Here is a 25,177-nt window from a genome sequence, read left to right as displayed (position 1 = left end):
TGTTAATAACGGTTTGTTTCGTGCAGTGAAAAATGTGCAATATTGGGTTCACAAGCTGAATTCCAAACTGCCTGGCCATTTTCCCTTCAATTTTCCAAATTTATTGAAGTATGAGAGCTTGGCTCTCTTTATAGTGTTCAAATGACTGACACGTCACTCAGTCATGGAGACTCACATCCCCCTTCTCTGCCATGTCTGAGGGCAGAATCAACTCTTGCATGAGCACACACTGCCCAAGTTCAACATCTACCTGTGCATCCACAGGACAGTTAATTCCTACTGAGCCCTCAGTTATCAGTCTCCTTTTATTTTGCTGTGCTGGGCGCTCCTCTCCTACCTTGCTCCTTCCAAAAGCCAGTCAGTTCTATCAACAACCCTCCCAAACACAGTGATTAACCCTGCAGGCATCTCTGGAATACAGATGACAGAGAAGCCACCATTGCCAACATCTCCCAAACTCACAAGGGTCAGAGGCACATTCTCATGTAGGAGATGAGAGAGATACCTTCATCCTCATGACAGATGGTTGACTGCTAGCTGTAGATACATCCAACACCTGCCAAGCTGAGGGACCAGCTTGTGTCCCAAGGGGGTAAAGAAAAAAAGAATAACTGGGGAGGGAGAGCAGGGGTTGTCGTTCAGCCTTGGAGCAAAGCCTAGAAGAAGCACCACTTGCGTCTTTGGCCCCCACACCCTTCCCCTGCTCTAGTCACTAGAGAGTACTTCTTCCCTTCCCTTTTATCAGTCAGGCTCACAGATTGAATGTTATCAATTGACAGCTTTAAAGCTAAGGAATTGTATAAATTAAATACAGTCCGCAGCAAATATACTGAGGAGCTAGAATTTATATACACACTAGATATAGGAGCTCTTAGTTATTACCCACTTAAGGCTATGGCACTGATGAATGGTAAGGCCACCCCATCCCTGAAGGCACTTTTCATTACCCACAGTACAGGAATATTGAGAGAGTGTGTGTATGTATCCAGCATGACTGCTCATTTCCATAGTTCTCCATCAGGTTTGCATTCAGTTTATAAAATAAAAAATTACTCCAGGGACACATTTCACTCATTCCAGAACCCTTCCTCTCTCTCTCTCTCTCCCAGCCCATATCCTGGCTGCCTCTCTCCTTCTCCTAGACCCGATACTGTAACAATGCCTTTAAATCTGATGGTGCTTATTAAATGAAACAACTTAATTACTATCAGTATATAATGTTGTGTACTTCAGCCTCAACCGAGGCGTCTGATCCCATTCTGCTCCTGACCTTTAATGGCCATCAAATCAAAGTAATTTTGGTCAGCTCAGTACAGCTCTGACACATGCCCAGGTCAGGAAGATGAAGGGACACTAATCTACCATGTTACCCTGCCCATTGTTTAATACCTTTTTCAATAGAATCTAATAACTGGAGAAATGCCAGTTTTCTGTCTAGTTTGGGTTAAAACCTCTTTCGCTGAAAATAAATAATTATGGAACATTCTGAATAGCCCAGGGTTTACATAATTGGTGCCTCTTAGACAGAGCAATATACTTGCCTTTGAAGTTTGCAAGGAGAGGAATTTAGGAATTCAAATCAGCGGCAGCGCTCCTGAGTGCGCTGTGCTCTCCATCTTGGAGGGACCAGCGCCAAAGCAGGCTTAATTAAGGGAAGTGAAAACCACTTTCGATTCACCAAGGTAACACAACAAGTGCATTGCTTCCTCTGAATTGTGGGGAAAATAGCAGGAATGCTTCCACTCAACGACAGCTATTCTGCAGGCTGGGACTCGAGTCCTTTGGAGGGGAGGGGGGAAAAAAAGAAACCTATCATAAAATAACCAGTACTCCATGCATAAAGACAACAGGAGTGTTTAGGTTCAAGCATTACTATTTATACATATTGTTTCCCTAGTGCTAAACAAAACAGGTTTTCCCATGCCAAAGCAAGGGATGCTGCCAGGAGAACTAGACACCCTGTCTGGATCGGACAAATAGCTTGACCTATTGACAGGGCAGCTGGATGCAACAATATTTTATAGTTTGCTAATGCACTTGCACTAGGCCACTCCCAAAGCAACCCACGCTCCAGAAAAAAAAAATAAAAAAACCCTAACAATCTAACTGCAGCATGAAAACGTCACATCAAGGCAGATACCAGCGACTTTCTGGCAAACCAGCCCTGGCTGCATCAAATGCAATAGCAGGAAACTGGGGAAGCATTTAAGGATTGCCAGGTTTCAAACCAGCCCTGCCTTTGCGTTGGTGAAAGAGGGAGACTACAAATCATATCTGCCCAGCTTTTGAAAACGCCAGTCACGGAAGCTGAGCAGAAAACACAGAAGGATGTTTTTGTTAATTACCTGTTTCTCCACTGCCCATTCTTTACCTGAAGCCATTAGTCATGTAACAGAGCGGGCAGGTAACAAAACCCAGCGACGGAGATTTATAGGGCATCTCTCAACCCCAGGGTCCCACAGCAGCTTACAGGGTTGGGATTACATCATGCCAGAGCTCTTCAAAGGCTGAGGGGCCAAAACCGCCCTTGGTGAAGCCTCCACCACCCCGCAGGTGCCGCTCCAGGTCAAAAAGAGCTTCGCAGAGCCAAAGGGACAGACTCCGTCCCTCCCAGCCCCCGACCAAGGGGAGCAGAAGCAGGATGTGGCAGGCTCTGTACAGCTCAGCCTCTGCACTGTCCATGCGAGGGAAACAGGGAGGAATGCCATCAGCTCCGGGGGAGTTGTACGGGTGTAACTTAGAGCAGGGTTTGTAATCAATCCTCACCCAGACACTTACTTGAGAAGGAATTCAGGGTTTGGCTGTACGTACACCAGAATCACTTCACAACCACTGAATACATTTGTGATGTAATTGAATCCCTCAGTGACTTTTCTTAAAGACAAACCTTATCCATTTAGGGTTGATTCTGCATCATTAAAGTTAAAGGGAGTTTTGCCACTTACTTCAGTGACAGTGGGGCTGAGGAGGGATCGGGGCAGAGCAGATCACTCCACACAGTGTATCAGCTGCATCTCTGGCTGTCAACTTCTCCAAGAGTCAGGAAAGGAGTATTTTTCCATTGTTTTGGAGGAAAGTTTACTCTTAGAGGGCACAAACATGAAACTTGACCAGGAGTGTGTGGCCATACTTTGCCCTCATCCAGGCTGAAGTAAATCCCGAGGGAAGCTGCTGAAATCAGCAGGGAACCAGTCTCAGCCGGGGCAGTGGTCAGCTGGACATGGAGGGGTTTTAGCACTGCCATTATGTGCTTCCCCCACACTGGCTTTGCAAGAAAATAGTATCCTCTCTCCAGACACACAAAGCCGAAGTGCAAAATATCCTTTTGATTCAAAAGTAAGCACACAAAAGCATTTTTCCTCATGAACTGCCATGCAAACCTTTTCCCTTCTTCCCGCCAGCCGTTCTCTGCGTCTGATCCCACATCTGTTTGCCCTGAGTGGAAAACACTGGTGAGTTTAAATGGCATGAGTCAACTTCCATAACCAAGAAGGGCACAGCCTAGACCACCAAATCACAGCTTATGAGTCTTTCCTAGCATATTCTGAGATAAAAGATCTCAGTTTTATTCAAACAGAGCCAAACCCTGCTGATACCTAATTTTGCTTCTATTACCTCATTAATAACCTGCAGACATTTGCAGCTTACACTTCTTTATGTCTGCATTGTGGTTGTCATACCAAGGCACGAGGGCTATTTCTTGTTGTATTTGTTTTGGGTTTAATTCCCAGTTCTAGTCTACGCCTCTGCCACCTTTGCAGAGCTGGGCTCAATTAACCCTTTTGTGTTCTCTTTGCAAGGAGCTGCAGCAGTCGACAAGCTATACATGATCTTTTAACAGTATTAAAGTATTCATGTGAAAATATTCATTGACAGCTTTATGTAGCGTGGCAATCACTAAAAGTGGGATTTGAAGTACAAAAGTGGCATTTAGTAGTTGAGTGTAAGGGCATGTTCACGTGTCAGTTAATTGCAAACATGTTTAAAATGTGTATTTTCAGCTAAAAACAAACCTATATGTTTAACAAATACTTTTCATATTGGTCAGACTGGCAAAACCAAAAACAAGTTAAAGTAATTTGACCGCATCAGGTAAACTCTTTAAAAAAGGGTTTTAAATGAGGGATAAAACTGTTTACAAGTTTTTAACTGTAAAATATTTCTTTTCTTCTTGTATCTTGCCAATATCAATAAAGAAACAACATGTATAAATATATATAAACAGACACTTGGCATAAGAACACAATTCATGAAATATGAGTAATAGAGCAGGAAAATTCAAAGTATATTTCTTTTTTTACTGTACTGAATGGACAGGTTACTGTAAACAATACATTATGTGCAAATGGATGAAAATATAAAGTGCATGCAGGATATGTAGGATGTGAACAGGGTGTTCATTTCCAGGTAGAAATGCAAACATTTTGGTTCATTTCAGATCTCACTTATACTGCACTACTTGGTGTCATTTCATTGACTCCCATGTATTTGGACTTGAGTCCAGCAAAGCACTTAAACACATGCTTAGCTTTAAGCGCACAATAGTCCCCTTGAAGTCAAATTAAGCACATATTTACGTGCTTTGCTGGATCAGGGCCATACTACAGATTTACACAGATGTAAGTGAGCTCAGATGAGCTCAAGCCACAATGTTTGTGTCCAGATTCAAATCCAATTGGCAAATGCTTTCAAAAGCCGGAGGTATTTGGATTGGGGGTTTTGGTCCAAGCCAATCTGTAACTTTAGTACCTGAACCCGCATTTCTTGTGCGCCCAAGACTCCCATCGGCATTAGTGGGAGCTTTGGAGGCACAAGAAGTACAAGAGCAAGACCTCTGGGACTAAAGAGCCAATTTACTTAAACCCAAATTATAACATTTTTTAACCTTTAGATTAAACCAAACTCCCACCAGAGTTCAGCCCTCGCTCCATTACATTTCTCACCCAGAATCTGGATTTTTTGTTTATCGTATTACTATTGCTTTTGGCCAGCATTCACTTTATTATATAACATTAACCTAGGAAAAACTAATGGGCACCATCAAATAGCTGTTAACATAAAGCACTTACAAACAAGTGCCATTAGTGGACCAGCAGACAGCACAGGAACTCATTTATGTTACGTCTGTTAACGCTGGATAAACACGGATTTACAATTTTTAAATGGCAAATGATGCCTCATTCTGGTCGGAAATCAACTGACAGGTTTCTCAGAGACTTCACAGGTCCAGCAATCAGGTGCCACACACTGAACCCCCAGTTGGGGTACACCAGCCAAGAGGTGCTGGAGCACACGCCGACACGCATTTTCACCCACATGCACCCACCTGCCTCCAACATCACCAGATTTTTCACCTGGGGCATCAGACAAGCAAGGCCCTTTCTATATGGAAAAAGAAAAATCTTCAAAGCATCAGGAACAGAGGTTATCACCTCCCACTCTGCACGGATCAACAGGTTCCTGCTTCTGGTATTGCTCAGAGCAGAGGTGGCTGCTGGCTTTGGGAAGCTTGTGGTTCCCATAAATGTGGGAAACACTAGCAAAAACACGGGAAATCCCCCCAGCCCAGCACTGAGGGCAGCACAAGAAGCTGGAGAGCCCTTTCAGCAATTCCTACCCTCTCCAGAGAATGCTCCTCATCAGCAACAGCCTCCAACACCCACCTCACCCTTGCTGTGGTCAGCAAAGCCTCTGTGGGACAGCTCTGCTGGTTTTATCAGATGCTCTTATAGGATTAGCACACCTTTTCTTGCTTATTAACCAAAACCAGAGCAAGGTGGTGCTATTCAATCACCTCCATTGCTGCAAATACAACAGGCAAAGCTCTCACAGCACACTGTGAATGTTCAGGAGAAAGGCAGGCCCTGAGCACCCTTAAAACCATCTCCACTCTCACACACGACTGACCAGGGCAGCAGGAAACTAAAGAAACTTGTTGGGGTCCCTCCCCTGCCGTGTAGCCCTGGGAGAGGGGCCCTGAGGGCACAGACACGGGGTTTCCTGCCCCTGCTCAGCCTCGTTCCCATTGGTTGGTTTGTGTTCCCTGCGCGGGCAGAAGGACCCTTGGTCCTGTGACTGGAACAGTTCCTGGGCAGAGCTCCGGCCATGCGGCTGGAGAAATAAACATCTCTCTGAAACAGCTATCAAGAATCTGTCTGTCCATATATATTTCCTTTCCACGGGACTCCTGGTTTGATATATGCGTGTTGCAGGATCCCCACTGCAACAAATGGTGGAGAATGCGGGCAGAACGATCCCCGATCCCTAAGCGACTGATTTGTGTGAGTAAACCCTGGAAACTTTGGATTCCTCTTCTTGGTTTTGCTTTGCTATTCCATATCTAAACTATGGAGGAACCGTGGGAAGACTCTTGGCTCTCAGAGCCGCATATGGACATTTATCTTAAACTTAAAATGATTCTTGAACAACGATTTGTAAATTTTAGCTTGATTCAAGCTCAAAAAGAACTGAAACACTTCCTGGCATGGTTGTTTAAGAACTTTTTCTATGTTTCTTGGGATTTAATTCTTACCAAGGGCTTTTGGAAAACCGTTTGGACACAGTTAATACTGGAGTCAAAATATATGCCGATGGAAGAATATTTTCGTGAATATTATTTAGTTACCGAGACTGTTGAGCAATGTCAGCTGTGTCCTGGTGAAGGGAAGCGTGGCGCAGGGACCGTGCGGCCCAGGCCACGTGCGCCGAGCGCTCTGCGAGCGGCGGCGAGGCAGTTCCCGCGCGCGGGCGGAGCCACGCGAGCCGCAGTGTCGGCGGCGGAGCGAGGAGCGGCGGGAGCGGCGGGACCCGGCAGGACCCGCACGGCCGCGTGCAGCACGTGGTGGAGCGAGCCCCGTGAACGCCCGACCGAGAGGGGCGGCACGCGGGCGGCGGCTGGAGGCGATGGCGATGGAACGGAGCCGCGCCCGGCCGAGACGCGCGCTGGAGCGGAGCGCGGGGGGGTCATCGCTCGGGGGCCCGGCCGAGACGTGGGTGCAGCGCCCGGCAGCGGCAGCGAAGCTGCGACCAGAGGAGGCGACGCACGGAGAACGGAGCGGCACGGCCCGGCCCGGCCCGCGCAGCCCCGAACGCGACCCCGGGAAGAGCGCGCAGGCACGAGCAGCCCCGACAATTCCAACACGGGAGCGACTGAAAGAGAGAGCAAAGACGCAGCGAGACAGAAAACAGCAGCCACTCGGAAAAAGGAAAAGATCATAGCAACTAAGACCTTAGGGATAGTAAAATGGTATAATGTTAAGCAAAATTATGGTTTTATAACAAGGTGTGACAACCAGCAAGACATATTCGTGCATAGAACTGCTATTAAAAAGAATAACCCTGAAAAATGCATCCCAAGCTTGGGAGATGGAGAGGTGGTGGAATTTAATATTGTACTAGGGAGAAAAGGGTTACAAGCATCGCAGGTCACTGGGCCTGATGGTGTTCCTGTAAAAGGCAGTATATATGCAAAAAATCGTAGTCATGTTAGACAGTATCTCTATTGTAAGCCCCCCCTACAGTTTCCCTTTCCTAATCCCACCTTTCCCTTTTACCCTATGTCCTATTACCCCCAGTGTATTCCCAATCCGTTTTTTCACCCATGGTTTCCCTCACAAAACCATGCTTTTGCCAATTGTTTCCCCAAAAATCCCTTTCCAATGCCGAGTGGGGGATGAAAAGGGGGAGGGAAGAAGTTAAACCCTCTCCTGCCTCAGTTTCCCCACAAAGCATGCTCAGAGAATTCTGTCTCCCTTCTGTCAGCCCTAAGATGTTCCAGAGAATCTGTTTGGACATTTAAAGACTCAGGAGGGTGGCTTGTTTTGTTTTGAAACTGTTCTTGTTATGTTTATCCAGTTGTTTTCATTCTCCTTTTATTAAAATAAAACGGGTGAGGTGTTGGGGTCCCTCCCCTGCCGTGTAGCCCTGGGAGAGGGGCCCTGAGGGCACAGGCACGGGGTTTCCTGCCCCTGCTCAGCCTCGTTCCCATTGGTTGGTTTGTGTTCCCTGCGCGGGCAGAAGGACCCTTGGTCCTGTGACTGGAACAGTTCCTGGGCAGAGCTCCGGCCATGCGGCTGGAGAAATAAACATCTCTCTGAAACAGCTATCAAGAATCTGTCTGTCCATATATATTTCCTTTCCACGGGACTCCTGGTTTGATATATGCGTGTTGCAGGATCCCCACTGCAACAGAAACTCACCAGATTCTGCTGCTGCCTGATGGTCATCCAAACCTGCAGCCAGAAATTAATTAATTTTTCCCTTTTCTATAAATATTTCTATACATCAAGGAAAGTACAAAGAACATGGCAGAACCACAGGGCTGGAAGGAGACACAGCAGAAGCGCACTAAAGGCTGCAACACAAAGTGAAACTAGATGTGGCATCCAACATCTATTCCCATAACATTTTAGCTGTGGATGGGGAGACTGTGCTGGGAACAGAGTGCTTTGTCGTTCCCCCAAGCTAATCTCCAACTTGATCTGAAATCACACAGGGGAGGAAAAAAAACCTCTTCCTCCTATTGCTTTGGGATTTTGTAACCAACACTGGGGAAAAAAAAAAAAAATCAGTGCCAGTAGACACAATACTAAACAAGCGCAAACTTTGCAGAAAAAAAAAAAAGAAGAAAAGTAGGTATTTCTCAAGGAAACATCAAACCATTTCTTGTAGCCTCTGCCCAAAATACAGGAGAAATAACATTTGGTTGGCACCAGGTCTAGGGTGACACCTTGAGACTCCTGTTATAGCATGTACTTACACCCAGGAGATGGAAACACCCTCAATTTTTGAACGCAGGCAGCAAAATAGCAGCAGCACACTTTGCCAAAGCCCAAAATCACCCCCTGGCCCAAACCCAACACTGAATGAGCAGTACCTGAGATCATGACTCCACACACAGCTTCACCTGGAGCAGGGTGAAAAACACATTCCATGGTGTCCTACAGGACAAACAGCAAACTATTTGAAAGAGAGAAACCTGCCTTCTGTCCAGCACAGAGCCAACTTTCCTGCTCCTTAATTAACTTGCAAACAAGTGTAAAATAGAGAGCCCAATTTCACCTGGCACAGCTGAGCAGGTCCCTGCACAGCTGCATGGAGATGAAGCTCAGGAGATGCAGAATCACCCTCAAAATCTTTCTTTTCTCTTTGTACTGAGTGACCTTCACTCCTGTATCTCCCACCAGCCCCGTGTCTCATCCCCTCTCAGGCCATCTGACGCAGTGAACACACCTGTGAGCTTCTGAAAATCTGAGAATCCTGATGCAATCACAGAATGAAATCAGCTGGACAGCCTGGGTACTTGAAAGGCTGTAGAGGACAACATTGGCAGGGCACAGTCCCAGTTCGTTAGTACATAATTACAAAAGCAGATGTCCTGCTCTTCTATATTGCTTTTTGCTGGTTTTTTTCTTGCAGAAAATTATACCTTAGTTAACTGCCTTTCTTCACTCAAACATTCAGGAAGCCAGTAATGATATAACTCTAGTCTAAAATTTACTTTTCCTCAGGTGGTGTTGCACATCTCAACAGAGTTTTTTAAAGATATTATATATTTTTTTAATAATCACCAAGATCAGCGTAGCTCTAATACTGGAGAAATATCCTAAAAACTGATATAGCACCGAGGGCTACAAAACACAAGAGTGACTGATGTGTAGTCCTGATAATTCTGTATATCAGGAAGTGGAATGAGAGATGGATAGATAACATAATATTGTTATATAGCCACAAAAACAAGCCCATAAAGATATTCCCAGAAATTAAAGCCCAGGCTGTCTCACCATGATTCTTTGCTGTGAAATAAATGATACCTCTGGAAAAATGCAAACCCCAAGGACACACTGGAGTACAAAATGGAGAGAAAAATCCTTATTTTAGAGAACTGAAACTATTTTCCACTTCTAAGTGTTAGAGACTAAATACCTTGACAGAGTGAAGATTGCCCTGTATCTGCTTTCTCCGCCTCTGGATGGATCCCAGGAGGAACAGCCAGCACTGAGTCCATCCCCTGCCAAAGTAGGCTCTACTGTCACACCAGTTTTACACCAGTTTAGCTCCTGTGCTCTGGGACTGCTTCTTCAACATTCTAAGAGGAAAAACCCCCTCGAGCCAGTGCTGTCTGTGGGGCTCCTGCAGCTCACAGAAGCTACAGGCTGGGGAAAAGGTCTGTCTGCTCCCGCTTCTCTGATGGTCTAGGAAAAGGTATCTTGGAGAAGAAAGGGATAAGAAGCTCCAAGAACAAGAGAATTTGGCTGAAAACCCCACCAGTAAAACATACTTTCTCCTGCTAGCCTCCTGCAGAATATGTCTTCAAGCTATTGGCAGATTTGGACACACATAAAATATCTTTTGCTAAGACATTTTCACGTTAAGTTGATCCAGATAATTTCTGAAATTAAGTACCTTCTTCCAACTTAATGTGTATCAGCCATGTACTTCTATTAACTCAGTCCAGTGTCAAAACCTGCAGTAGAGGTTAATATTTGGACATAGCTGTTTTTCTAGCTATTCATATCACTTTTATTTCCTTTCCTTTTTTGTTCTTTCCTTAACCTCTTTTTTACTGCTGTTAAATTCCTTGCTTTCATTTTTGCAGGAGTTCAGCCTTCCAGCCCACTCTCCAATGCTGTTAGACATCAGCTCAGGCTCAGACTTATTACTTCTGATATGTCACTCCTCAGGCAGGGAGCCTAAAGCAACACTGCTCCCTCCAGCCCTCGCAGGCTTCAGCTGGATCTTCACCGACCCACAGAGCACAGCTATTTCTGCAGCAGGAGCACAGAGGGAATATGTGGACCTGAAGAGTAAGCCCAGCACCTTAATTTACACTGAGCCTCTGGAACGGGAGACTGAGCTGGAGGTCAAGATGCACTGAGGTGATTTAGCCATGTTAGATGGCTGAGATCACGTATAAATATATTTTTATATATTTATATATAACTGGTATAGCACTGGGGAAGGAGAGGAAAGCAGGAGAACAGCATATTCAGGGCCTATTTGAAAAGCACCAATCATCTCTTAAAACGGATGTCCTGAATTATTCCTGTGCAGAAAGGTGCCAGCAGAGCTGATTTGTTTGCCTCCTTCTGCTTGGAGGTCTGACAGCAATCCATCAGACACGTCCCATCCCCCAGACCTCTTCCCCCCACCATCCCTGCCTACTGTCTGGTCACTTCCACCTTATTTCCAGTTCTGCCTTTGCTGCTGACAGTGGGACACAGCCCTTCTTTCTAGGAAGGTTGGCAGGATGAGTTTGATGGTTCCTGGCTGTTGTAAAGTGGGTAAAAAGACATCAGATGTTTTCTTTTTCTCTCCACTCTGCGGCACCAGGAAGTGCAGCATATGAAAAGGAAATACGGTCATTGGAATTAATATTCCTTTTTTTTCCTCTAGTTTCTTCACCTTTTTTCATTTCCCATGGTGGTCTCTGCATTCTCTTGTCTCATTCATGCTACATAAATAGTACTGAGCCCTGATGAGGTCTAAATTCTGTTCAAAACCCAAGAAAGGGCTTTTAAGGTTATATCTGAGTTCTCAGACCAGTTAGAACTGGAAGAAGAAATGTCTGTGATTTAGTGTCTAACAAACAAACCACCAAGGTCAAGATGGCATCTTCTCCCATATTGATGACCACTTCCCTCAACATTTGGAGCTGTTGCATGTATGAGCAGTACTCCCTTCAATGCCCAGCCATGTTTAATTTCCCCTCTAAAATGACTTCCCAAAGAGAAGTGGGTGTGAATTATTACATTGTAAAAAAAGGTTTTTAAAAGATGAGCCATGCCAAGTGTGAAACAGTTATTGTGTGAGGAGCAAACATAGTGGAGGCTTGTCTTGTGAATTCTGGACCTAGGTTTGCACACAGCCAAAAGGCTGAGGGACAAGTGATTTTAATAGCCTGGTTTAGAAAATGAGCCTGGAGATTGTGGTGATCACCTCACCTGTAAAAACCAGGTCTCTTAAATGTATTTCAAACCAGAAATGCTTCATTCTCCAAAAATAAATGTATGTTGCTCATCCCTGGACCTGGGTCAAACTATTCCTGTTTCTTTCAAGGATTATCCCTTCCAAGGGCTACCCAGCCATGCTGGCCTCAACCTTCAGCTTGCCACAGCAGAGCTGAGTGCTGTTGCCCTGTCCTGCCCAGTGGTCTGATCCAGAAGCCAATCCAGGTCTGACTGATTTTGGGAATCTGGAGTGTATGGTACTGCTTCCCATGGCAGACCCAAACACTGTAGGACCTTGGCTCCTAACATTTCTCCCTATTTACAAAACGTTATATCTAAAACCATTACGCTGGTAACAAAATTGCAATCAGAAGCCCGGAAATTGCTAAATAAAGCCCATTTTACTGCTTAACTTCAAGGAAAACCATAAAATTATCAGTCCTCTCTTTCCTCGATATATTTTCCTTGCAGTTTGCGATGCTCCGTGGGGTATTTTGCTATGTGAACTCCGTGATGGTTTGGCTCCAAATTATCCGAACATAAAACTGAGCTTATGGAGCCTCACTCAGAGGTTGTGTGGACCCTTTTTATTGGCAGGGACTTAAAAAGAACCTTAATAAACCTTATAGGCTTGAGGGACTTCTTGGTTGCTGGCTCTTGCCAGCCACACTGCTCAGGTCCCTCTCACAGCGCCCGCGTGGAGAGCGGGCTGGAACCACAATCCAGGGATTTTATAGGGCTGGATTACCCGTCGGCGTTGCCTTCTTCCTTCGCTGAGAATCTCAGAGCTGTTTTCTTTGAAAGCAAGCAGGTGATGCTGCAAGGATACTCATTGCTTAATGCAGCTTGGTCACCCAAGAAGGTGGACACGGCCAAAAATAATAGGGTCGGCTAAAACAGAGCCGGGGGGCCAATTGCTTGTAGGGGGAAAGGGCTGATGTGATTAAAGCTGAAGCACGTTCACCCATGTGCAAGCCATGGAGTCCTGACTCCGTGGATTTTCCTTAAAGCATCCATTTCTCCTCAGGATTTTATTACTGCCTCCAATGATGCTGTAATTGCATGTGTAGGGCAGCAGGCCCCAAGTTTAATCTGCATTTCTCAGGGCCCAAGCTCTGTGCGGGCTGCCCGTGTTTGCACAGAGCTCAGCACAACCGGCATCCAGTCCTGGCTGCATTCTGTGGTTGCTGTTTTAATTCAAGTCATAACAAATAATAATGGCAGGTTGGAAATAAATCTTCTGTGTTTGGTCCATGACTGATCCTTCAGCTTGGTGCTTGGTAGAAGCCCCAGCTGGGAAGGTTTGCTGCATCCCATCCTGGTTCTGACTCTGTACCACCCCTTCTGGCTCAGTCTCAGCTCAGTTTTCATTCAGGGCATTGGTACAATACAGATAATTTCACCTTTTCACTCATTCTGAGGCTGGTCACTGATATTAAAGATACTGCACTGATATTAAGACACTGATATTAAGACACTGCACAGGTTTATTCACTCAGATCTCTCTGATCTGCATCATCTGGGTGACCTAGTGCATAATTTCTTCATTTCTCAGTTACCTTGGCTTTATTGGGAAGCACAAACTCCTGGACAGTAATTATTCAGGCAGAGCACAGCTGCTTAATAGCATTTTCACAGGCAGCCAGTGACTACTGAAATCCTGCTTTCTATATGAACTGAAAGAATCAGGACAAATATCTCATGGTGTTTATATTTTACAATTAAGAAGTCTTCATTTTTGCTGTAAATCATCATTATCATGGCACAGTAACAATGAAACAGCAAAAGTATAAAGCAGTGCAGTTAGCTCAGATACAGCTGATCTCTTTGCTTTTCAGTGTTGTATATTCTTAGACCAGTGCTCCATGCCAGTCCCTGTAGCCAAAAATACATCAAGAGACTAAAAAAAGTAAAAGAGACATCACTTCAAAATTATTTCAAACAACATATTTCCTTTTTTTTCTTTATACAGAGCCACAAAGAGAAAGGGAAAGATTAAAACTCACCAAAAGCATTGCTTAATTCCTCACCAAGGTGCAAGTAAATAAAACGTGCCACGGTAAGTTCAAATCACAAAGTTTTCAAGAGGGGAAGGTTAATCATTTCTGTCAAATGTTGGAAATGTTAAATGGTTTTTAAATCAAAAATATAGGCACCACCAGTGACTCAAGCTGTGCTCTAGACATGTTTGGGGTGATTTTTTTCCAGCAGTCAGTGCTTGTCTCTCACATACCTTCTGTTTGTCTGAGATGAAATCGGGAGGCAATAAATGGAGCACTTACTGGAGGCACCAGGTACTTTCAGCAACAGAGCTATTTGTTCAGAAAGTACAAATTCAGGCTGTCTGGAGAACCACAGTCCTTGGAATGGAGAACCAGGGGTGCTGGACCCCTCCCACATGCCCCAAGTGCCCACCGCAGCCCTCAGAGGTCCTCAGCCCATGGCAGAGATGGGGCACAGTGGGAAACGGGGATTCAGAGTCACCACAGTCCCCCCATCAGCAGCGTTCATATTTCATCCTAATGGCTGAAATGACTCTTAAATGAGGCCAGATTATAGGGCCAAGCTAATTCACTTAGACTGATGTAAATCCAGGTATCTGTTACAGCATCACATGTTGGGGCTCACCGCAGAGCAAAAGCTGCTGATAACCCCCCGCCCCCAAGGATGAAGGGAAGCAGATTCCTCCCAGGCAGACCCAGTCCAAGGCCCGTTGAAGTCGGTACAAGCTCCTTCAGCTCCAGTGGGTTTGGGATAAGGCCCGCAGTGAGCTCTGAGCCAGCTCTGCTGCCAAAACGCAAAATCCTTTTCCATTGGCTTTGCCAGTTTGGTGTTAATACATGTGTGAAGGAGCTTGGGGCAGGGGGGGAAGTTTTTGAGGGTTTGTTTTTTTTAAGCTGAGGAATGATTTCACCCCTGCCAGCATGTGGACTTTATGCAAAAGAACAGGAGAGGAGGCGGGAGATCTTTTTCCTGAAGCCATCAGCTCCGTGCTGCAGCATCCCAGCAGAGGGTGGGTATGTCCTTCACAGGGACCCCTGGGTGCCTAAGACTGGGTTAGTCCCCTCTCTCTGCTGCAGAAGGGCAAATCTGGAGTCATGGGTGGGCATCAGTACAGAACCCTGCTCACCACACCCAGATGAAACAAAAGGAGGCCTGATAAAACATGGGATGTGGGAAAAAAGTATCCCTCGGACACAGGTGAGCCTCCCATCCCAGTATAACAGGACCTGCTGCAAGCTGGTGTCATTTCTGTCCCATTTTCCCTAATAAACAACACTGCCTGAAGCCATCCTCCAGCTTTCTCTGCCACTCAGCTCTTTCCTCACTGCCTAGTTTTACGTTGCACATGTCCCACACATGATGCTGTTGCCCCTTTGACTTTCCAGGGGAAGGGCTCTGCCTTCCTGTGGCTTTCAGAGCAAGTAGCCCGGCTGGTCTCGGAATTAGACTGGGGCTTTTCCAGGCTGTCTCAGTATAAAGAGTTGCAGTAGGGCACATGTTATATGGTAAGATCATCCGAAACCAAACATTTTCCCACTGCACACAATAAACATCCATAATAAATTACATTATACAAAATATATTTATGGCTAATTTTTTAATTTAAACCACCTGGGAAATTTTTGTTAGGCTGGTTGATATGAAGGTCTCAGTATTCTGGTAATCTAATGATATCTAATAGACAAAATAGTATGATGTTACAGCAGTCTCAAAGCTTTCATTTTCTGTATCCCTCTCAGAGATCAAACTGGCAGAACTCATATTTTTTGAAATTTTATACATAATTGGTGATGCAATTGCCAAAAATAACCTATTCATAGAAGTCTTGCTCTTCTGGTTTCTAACTTACTGTAATCACGGAACAGAGCAGCACACTGCTTTGCAATGGAATACGGGTTTGGGTCAGGGAGCAAGGGCTACGATTGTGTGGCAGTTTCCATTCTGAGGATTATTTTACAGGCAATTTAAATTTAGTTTAGAGTTTAAACAGGGCTAAAATGTACTGCACCCATTCAGACATATAAGCAATTTTTCAGAAAAGAAATAAAGCTGTAACTTTGGTATATTTCTTTTCTGAACCAAAATTTTGCTCCAGTGTAAGATTTTCTAAACAAAAGCTATTGGTGTCAAAGGAGACAAGAGTGCTTCTGTTGCATAAATTAAGCCCAGAACTGTAATCCTTCCACTATAAAACTCTCATGCTCATCACAGATCAGTCAAGATTTCCAAAAAGACTCAAGATCATCACAGATCTCTGTCTAGTCAATACAAATCCCAGCTCAATCCGTGCTGTGGATCTGCAACGAGCGCTTGTGGCTTGGTAGTTGCTGGACTCATTTTAAAGTGCAGCCCATAGCTTTAGCTACTTCCTTGCCTCCTGTTGTTCCTGGGACTTGGAGGCCATGTGGTACATTTCAGCCTTAACTCTGAATTTCCTTTATTCTGAGATCAAACTCTGACATTCCCTCAAGGTAGTGGGGGTTATGTCGTTGCGTATATCCCAGTTTAAAAGATAATGCTTCACTGAAACAGACCACAGCATTAAACCCTGAAATAAAACGAATTGTATTTCACTTCCCGACTCTTATGGCTGGATTAACTTACATTTCTTTCTCTTTGTTACATATTTAGCACCAAATACAATATTCATTGCAGGCTAGCTTCCCTCCTCCCACACGTATCCGTGCCTGCCCTTTCTTCCAGCAGCACTGGAGAAGGCAATGCCTCGGCATAGCCTTGAAATGCAAACAAAAGGGAGGGAACATAAAGTCAATGAGTGATCAGGCAGGGCTCCTTATACTCTGAGAATTTTGATTTTTTTATTTAAAATGGCAATGCAAAGGGGCAGAGTCCTGGGGACAACAACATCCGCTTCTCCTTAGCTTCTCCATCCCGTTCCCTACCTGGCTCTTTCTCTGCCAGTAAACACCTCCCTCCAGCAACTCCTGCAGCAAAGGGGTCCTGGAGGTGCTTCCTGATGCTTACTGGTCTATATCATGATCTATACTGGTCTTGTCTGGCTGTTAAGAACTGCAGCAGTAACCTGTTGCACAGAAACACAGCAGGAACCCACTGGAAATCCATCACAGAGCAGTGATCAAAACACTGACCTCAGACCCCGCTCTCAGAATCCAAACCTCATCTCCTACACCCTATTCCTCCTTCCCAACTTTGAAAAACCCATCATTGCCTTTGCCCTCAGACCCAGGGACAGGGCACTCTTTAGGGCACCTGTGATCCAGGTAAGCAGTGCTAAGGATGGAAAACACTTCGAGCCAGACATTGGTTCTGTGTGGTCGGAGCTGAACCTGGGTTTTTTAATGACCATTTCATTTTTAAGTGCATTCTGTGATCCTAGCCTTGAGCTTATGCCTCCATATGAAACTGCACTGCTTTAACTGGGTGCATAGATTATAAAACCAGGAAGAGTGGTCTGGTCTGCTCCCCCTGTATAACACAGGCTACAGGAATTCCCTAAATTAATTCCTGTTTGGATTAGCTCATATCTTTTTAGAAAAACAGCCAACCTTCATTAAGACAAAGGAATTCCACTGATAGTAAAACCCACCCAGCTCTCAGTAAATAGTTTTACTGGTTAAATACCTTCACTACTTAAAATATGAACTGCATTTCTAATCTGCATTTGTCCAGTTCTACCTCTGTCTACTGAATAACATGACACTTGCATCTGCTAGTTTGAAAACCATGTGGGATTAAACCTCTTTCTGCTCTTCATAAGCATAACTAAACTGAAATGATGTAAAACTGATTGTATTAAATTACAGCAAAAGAACACCGACTTGCTCCAAAAATGACAGCAAACCTAGTTAAATTTTAAATAAACAAATATTATGAATTCTTAGTTGGAAACCTAAGTGTCTGAACAAGCCCTTCCAAAGTACATATGTTTAAAAAGTGGTTTACTGCAAAGCAAGGCAATTCTGTGGACAAGGTTTCATTAGCTGAGATTTATAAAACTCCATCTGCTTCCCCACTGCCCTTTCCTCATCTACCCTGGTCTGGAGCAACCACCAACACTTTCTTTCTTCCACCACATACCTGTCCTGGCAGAAAATTCATCCCACTTTCTTCTTCAGAGAAGAAAGAAGAGAGCTTTATCAGGGAGCTGTGCTCCCCAGGACAGGCAGAAATACCTTCTCTGTCCAGCCACCTTTACTTCCATGGGAAGGCAATAAAGATTTTACAATGGATACTCCCTCCACGGAAGCACACAATTAGTGCACTTGGGAAGCATCCCAGGGAACAACACCCAGGCTGCTGCACATCAACACTGTGTTCCCTACATGCATCCAGAATGTTTCAGAGCCTTTGTGGGTGTACAGATACTGGTGTCAGGACTAGAAGCACCCCAGGAGCCTGTGCATACCACAATTCTCTCTAAACTACACACTGTACATATATTAATCACAATTAAAAGTATCAAATGGATTTACCTGCACACGCAGACACAGGTATTATACACATAGATAAATATATCTCCACAGTATAACCTGAAAAGTATGTTCTGAACACACATGTATGCACACATCTCCACGAGCACAGCCACATCCACACTTAAATAAGTAGGTGAATAGGTGAATATGAACACTAATAGCCATTTATGGCAAACAACAATGAAAGCTGTCCCTGGAGCCCGCCTAGGGTACGGCAGCCAAAATGATTGAGTATGTACAGGGCACTGCTGCAGCAATGGCGCTCACTTGGGCCTCCTTTTAGAAATGATTAATATTTAACTGACTTGGTGAACCTGGCTTTGGTTTTAATTATGATTAGATAACAGGGTGCACAGAGCTGTCCCACTAAGGACGTCGTGGGATGTCCGAGCAGCTGTCAATCGTGCTTTGTGAGAAGACAGACAGAAAGTGAGAAGGGGAGAGAGGGAGAGATAGGAGACAGTGAAAAACAAAAAAAACCCCAAAAGTACTCAGCTCTGTTTGTGTTTGTTTGGAAAGAAAAGGGGGAAAAGCAGCCCGAGAGGCCGGTGTAATAAGACGCTGTAGCTTTCATGAAAGAGGTGAAATAATTTTAAACACAGACACACAATGAGTTTATTTATTTAGAAAGTTGTTAAATAGAGTCTGGGAATTCAAATATTCAATGTTGACATTGTACAGAGCTGGCGGGGAGCCAGCTCCAGCTCTCCAGAGGGACCCAATGGCCACGGCGCCCAGGCCCTCGCCCCTCCCAGCCCACTAACTAGGTAAAAGCCATTAGTTATACCCACAAGCAATATCTGAATCCGAGTCAAATAATGTTGCCTCAGCCAGCCAACTTCAAAGGCGTGTAAGTATGTTTGGCTTTTTAGTGCTGGAACTGCAGCAATATGTCACACTTTTGAAAGAGTTTTGTAAACAGTTCCTTCCCTTTTGTAGAAACATTTCTTAAGTTTCTTGTACCCCATGTAAACAGCGTTAATTAACAAGGGTTACATTTTTCATTTACAAGCAGGGCTGTATTAATAACGAGCTCGCCTTTCCGACCGTCCCTTTTCCATTGTGTCCTTTCTCTGCCCGGCACCGCCGCCGGCCCGGTGTGGCCGGGGAGCAGCCAGGAGGCACCACAGAGCTCAGCCCTGGGCTCAGCTCCGGGCTGCATCGCCTACCACGGCACCACATAGCTGCTCCTGAATTCGGGGGTGACTGTTGACCCTGAGTAAGAGAGAAGGATAGAAAGTGGGGAGAGGGAGGAAAGGGGAAGAGGGAAAAAAAGGAGGAGGAAAAGAGAAAAAAGAGAAGAGAGTAGAGAAGAGAGAAGAGAAGAGAAGAGAAGAGAAGAGAAGAGAAGAGAAGAGAAGAGAAGAGAAGAGAAGAGAAGAGAAGAGAAGAGAAGAGAAGAGAAGAGAAGAGAAGAGAAGAGAAGAGAAGAGAAGAGAAGAGAAGAGAAGAGAAGAAAGAAAAGAAAAGAAAAGAAAAGAAAAGAAAAGAAAAGAAAAGAAAAGAAAAGAAAAGAAAAGAAAAGAAAAGAAAAGAAAAGAAAAGAAAAGAAAAGAAAAGAAAAGAAAAGAAAAGAAGAAAAAAGAAAGTAAGAGAGAGAAGAAGCGGAGAGAGTGAAGGAAGGGCAGAAAGAGGGAGCGAAAGCCACACGCGCGCTCTCCGCCCCGAAAAGGGTTAATGAAGCGCCTGGTGAAAATGTGCCCGGCATATAATGGGATTGTCTGGCCCGTCCCCGCAGCCCCCCGTGCCCGCCGCGCAGGAGCTGCCCGGGGACAGCGCCGCGCCGGGGATGCCGCCGGGCCGGGCCGGGCCGGGCTGTGCCGAACCGGGCCGAGCCCGGTGCCGGGGCGGTGCCGGCCGGCGGCAGCAGCGGCGGCGGGGCCGGGCCGGGCCGGGCGGGGCGGGGTGCGAGGGACCGAGGGACAGAGGAACAAGGGACCGAGGGACCGCCGGCCTCCCGCGCTGCCGCCCCCGCGCCGGGCCCGGGGCATCGGCACCCGGTGCCCGCGGCGATGCAGGGGCCCGGAGGAGAAGGCGATGGTAAAGCGATGGCAAATAAACAGACTCGCCGAGAGGGCCGGCAGGCGGGCCACGGCAAACATCTCCCTGCTCGAAAACAAATTCCCGGACAGTCTTAAACAGGCAAATAAACTTGCCGGCTCTGTTTTTCAATCAAGCCTTTTAAGTACTAGACTGAGGCAAATTACAGGCGCAGGAAAACCTGCTGAAACTTAGGAAAGTGCTATTTTACTATCTCAGATGGTTAGAGGGATCTGGATCTACCTTGACTGCACTAAATTGCCTGTAAAAAAGTGGCGATAAAGTGTAAAAGTAACAAGTGCCTCCTTATTCACGTGTGTTCCCCTAATCTGATCACCTTCTGTCTCTTTATGAGGCTACTGGGTGGCTGGGGCTACCCCGGGCCGGCTGCAGGGCTGCGGCGGCCCGTGCTGGGGCGGGGGTTATTCGGGGATACGGTTTCACCAGGCGGGCACAAACCCACCCGAGTGGAAAAGCAGCTGCCCCGGGGGCCGGGGCCTGTCCTGGCTTCTTGCGGAGCGGGGATGCCCGCGCAGGTGCAGCGCGGTTGAGGGCGGCCGGGCCCGCACCCCCCGGGCCCTCAGCCCGCACCCCGCACCGCTCCCCGCACCCCGATCCTCACCGCCCCGCTCCCGAAAGCGTGGCGGGCAGACCGACTCCAGCGTGTGTTTTCCCTTATTTTTACAGCTGGACATTTTAAAAATTCATTGGCTATTCCCCGCGTGGCTCTTTTTGTTTCTTCTGAATTATTTTTCTATTTTTTTTTTTTAAGGGGGGGCAGAGGCTCAAAATTATTTTTCAGCAATTTTACACTGAGGTCAAGAAAATACCCTTCAGGTATTCTCCCTTAATTAAGAGGGAAAAGGTTGCCTGGGTATTGGCGACAGTCACGAAATCGGGGCGATTTTTTGTTTCACGCTTAAAGCAGCAAAAGTGAAATAATACAAGAAGTGCGCTTTAACCCGATCTCTACCTTTTTCCACGTAAAAGGGTGAAGGCTACAAAATATTTTCTATTCCTAACTCAGACAGAAAGAACTGAAAAGCTAAAACCTTTTTTTCTCGAACGATTAAATTAAAGGGGTCGCCTCCAACCCTCCTTCCACTTGCCATGAAACTGAGACGCTCTTCGGGGGGGAAAGAAGCAGTTTTTCGGAACACAAAAAAGAAATAAATCCCGGCTTTTTAAATATGATTTCCTTTATGAGTCGATTGTAACCGAAGGATTATTTAATGCAACACATCTGTCTAGGAGGGGAAAGTGCTGCTGCTGCTGCTGCTGCTGCTGCTGCTGCTGCTGCTGTTGCTGTTGCTGCTGCGAAAGCCAAGACGCGCAAAGTTTGCAGTCGATCGGATCTCGCCCGCGGAGCTGGAGCCGGAGCAGGAGCAGCAGCAGGAGCCCTGCATCGCTGCGCAGCGAGTAAAGCAAGGGAGAGGCGAGGAAACCTGACGGATTTTGTCGGGGATGGGAGATTTCTTTTCCCATAATTAGCTCCAAAGCAGGGATGGCAACCTTGAGATTTAACAATATATTTGTTTTTAAATTGAGGGCGCTGGATTATCCACTTTAAGATCACCTAATCAAACACAGGTTGCTGCTGTTGTTCAGGTTCACAGAAAAGCTGATGATGATCCAGAGACATCTTTCACTTCCCCTTTTCCCCGCTTTTCTATTTTTTCCCCCTTCACAAATAAAGAGTAAATATGCATCTGCTTTTTACGTCACGCAACTTATGCAACATTTCATCTGACTTTTTTTCCCCTGCCCATTTTTTTTTTCACTCGGGAATGTGAGCTGCCATCGCCATGGATATCAAATGAAACTTGCCCAGATGTGTCAGAGAAAATAAAGACATCAGTTGCTTTAAAAATAGGACGCGAAAGCTGGCGAAGTTTTGTTGTTGAATCCCTCTTCTTAAACAAAAAATAATAATAATAATAATAATAATAATAATAATAAAAAGAGCCCCAACACTGCAGCAGTTAGAAGCAGAGATCCCTATCATAAAGGAGAAACAGATGGGGTGAGCGTAAGACAAATAATTAAGCAAGTCGGGCTTTGCGTGAGGACGGCCGAGCCGTCGCCTCGCGGAACACAGACCTTCGGGCGGCCAAACTGTATAAAAAAGTGCTGGAAAATCGCCTGAAATTACAACATTTACATCAACTTTTAGCGGGTGACTCCAGCGGGCTGGGAAGCGCTCCTCGCTGCCCGGCGGCCCCGCTGTCCCCCGCCGAACCGCGCGGGGCATCCCGGCCACGCGGGGCTTCTCCACGGCCCCGCCCGCCCCGCACGCCCCACGCGCGGTCCGGTTCGGCGCTGGGAGCCGCTTTTTGGCACAAGCCCGCGGGCGAGCGGGGCAGGGCCCAGGGGATCCCCGGTAGCTCCGCACCGGCTACCTGCGCCCGGGGCTCGCCGCCTCCCCCGCGGAGCCGCCGCTGCACCTCCGCGCACCCGCTCTCGCCGCCCCCCCCGCGGCCCCCGGCCCTGCGACAGCCCACAGCGCCCACTATAGGGCCCGGAGCCTCTCGCACCCCCCCTTCCCCGACCCCCCCCCACTCCAGCCCCCGGCGGCGGCAGCAACTTCCAGCGCTCTCCACTGAACTTTTCCTCAACTCCTTCCCCACCTCCCGCCGGCCGCCCGCAGCCCCCGGCCCGGCTCCCGCCGCCGCACCCCCCGCCCCGGTCCCCGCCGCCGCCCTCCGAGCCGGGCCGGGCCGGGCCGAGCCGAGCCGGGCCGGGCGGCTAGGAGGGGATGCTGCAGGTTGCCTGCGAGCTCCGCGCCGCACCAGACATGTCTATGCAACATGGCAGAGAGGGAGGGTGAAAAGCCAAGAGAAAGGGGTATTGCACCTACTTGCGGCCAGCTTCCTCGCCCTGCCCTTGGATCGCATGCTGCCAGTCCCGCGGCCGATGCTGGCGTGGGCTTGGGGTGGGGGGGGGCTCTTTTTTTTTTTTCCTCCCGGAGCTTTTCCTCCTTTTTCGCTCCCCTTCTCCCTCTCTCCTCTCCCTCTCCCGCACACACACTCTCCCTTTCTCTCAATCCCGGCTCGCTATCTCTCCAGCATTGTCAGTTTGGACACCTTCGCACATGCGCACGGGCGGCTCCCCCCCGCTCTTCAACATTTCAGCGCCGCCAAAAAAAAGTTTGCAGCGATCCATCACCGCCGGTGGGGACCCTGACAGCCGGCACCGGGGCCGGGACGGGCCGGGACGAGGCGCGCAGCCGCCGCCGGGCTGCGCCACCGCGGCCGCGGGGCAGCCGCTCCACCGCCTGCGCCCCCGGGAGGGGTTACAGCGGGGGAGACCTGCGCTCCCGCGGGGCGAGGGCTGGGGGGGAGAAGTGACACCTTTCTTTTTCTGCCTTTTGTTTTGTTTTGGTTTTTTTTAAATACTGTTCTGGAGTCTTTGCAACGTTTAAATAGTTTATTCTCACCCGGCAGCAATTACCGTAGATCTTTCCGCATATATAGGCAGAGAGATATAATTTGATTACATGTTTTATTATGTATGCGTACCATGAAATCGTACACTTTCCCGGCGCGCACACTTTTTCGCCACCTTGAACTCGGCTCAGCCACCACCAGTTGGGCAGAAAAAAAGCGTTTTAAAAACAGTAACACCGACCGCTCTAATCTGTTTTAATTACAGGGTTTGCCAATCAAAGAGGGAGCGCTCAGAAATTGGGAACTCCTTTAGGGGATGGCTGTGTCCGAGGTATGAATCAATCCAAACTACGTATAGATTTTCCCCTGGTACAACCTCCTTGCATTAAACAGTTTTGTTCAATACCTTCCATGCGCTATTTATGTTCCCATTAATATCTGTTGCAAATCCTGCCAGACACCATAAAAGAAAATTACAATCTTTCAGACTCGGGGCTGCGCCAGTACATACACGCTGCTCAACTTTTTGTTTTAATAAAATCCTCACCATCGCCCCTTCCCCCTTCAATCCCACCCCTCACCCCCCGGCTGCCGGTGCTGCGGATCGGGACCGCCCGTGGAACTCCCCCCGCCCCCGCCCGGCCCGGCCCCCCCGCCCGGACCCTCCGCACCCCACCGGTGACAACCCCGCGCGTGGGGCGGGGGCACCGCGGATCCCAAGCTGCTGCCCCAAACGCCCGGCAGACGGGCGCAAGCACTTGAACCCGCTCTGTGGAGCCGTCCTTGATGCCAATCGTTCTTTTTAATCTGTAACTTGGATTTTTTTTTTTTTTTTTTTTTTAAGGGACACGCAGCTGCTCTTTGCCCACTCCGTATCCCCCCCAGCAGCCGGGCAGGGGCGCGCCTAACGCCCCCCGAGTGGGAGGGGCAGGAGGGCAGGGAGCTGTGCGGGGCTCGGCCTCCCCTGACCCCCTGCAACCCTCGGGGTGCCCTGTCCGGGCTGTCCCGGGAGGAGCTGGGCCACTCTGTCCAGGCGGAGGCAGGGCCGGGACAGCCGGGGAGCGGCCACAGGTTGCGCAGGGGACGCACGGGGCCGGGCCGGGGGCCGGGGCTGCTCTGAGGGTCCTGGCACTGCCCGACCCCCGACCTCGCTCGCAAACAGCGCCTTTCCTTGTGGGGCTGCACCGAGGCGTCCCCAGATCACCCCACACACCCCCCTCGACCTGCGGCACCGGGTCATTTGGGAGAAATGAACACGCCCGTGAACTTTTTACAAAACTCCCCCCTCCTCCCGCGACCCCGGGTTCAGCGGAGACCCCGGCAAAGCCGCCCGGGCAGAGATGCG

At 47.6% G+C, this 25,177-nt stretch overlaps 1 protein-coding gene across 6 annotated transcripts in view; it reads right to left on the bottom strand.

Annotated features, from left to right (window-relative positions):
- The window catches only part of MECOM (MDS1 and EVI1 complex locus), a 329,864-nt gene extending 306,453 nt beyond the window's left edge, over nucleotides 1-23,411 (bottom strand). For 2 of the 6 annotated variants that reach the window (XM_048314516.1, XM_048314517.1), the window contains exon 1: nucleotides 23,304-23,411. In XM_048314516.1, coding sequence (XP_048170473.1) covers nucleotides 23,304-23,340 — 37 coding nt within the window. In that variant the 5' untranslated portion in view covers nucleotides 23,341-23,411. The remainder of the gene's footprint in view (nucleotides 1-23,303) is intronic. The other 4 variants (XM_048314518.1, XM_048314520.1, XM_048314524.1 and 1 more) reach the window with 3 other exon arrangements.
- Nucleotides 23,412-25,177: the final 1,766 nt, after the last annotated feature.

This window comes from Corvus hawaiiensis, chromosome 10 (assembly GCF_020740725.1).
Source record: "Corvus hawaiiensis isolate bCorHaw1 chromosome 10, bCorHaw1.pri.cur, whole genome shotgun sequence".
Taxonomy (NCBI): domain Eukaryota; kingdom Metazoa; phylum Chordata; class Aves; order Passeriformes; family Corvidae; genus Corvus; species Corvus hawaiiensis.
The sequence above is the reverse complement of the archived record's forward strand: the minus strand, read 5'-3'. Positions and strand labels throughout refer to the sequence as shown.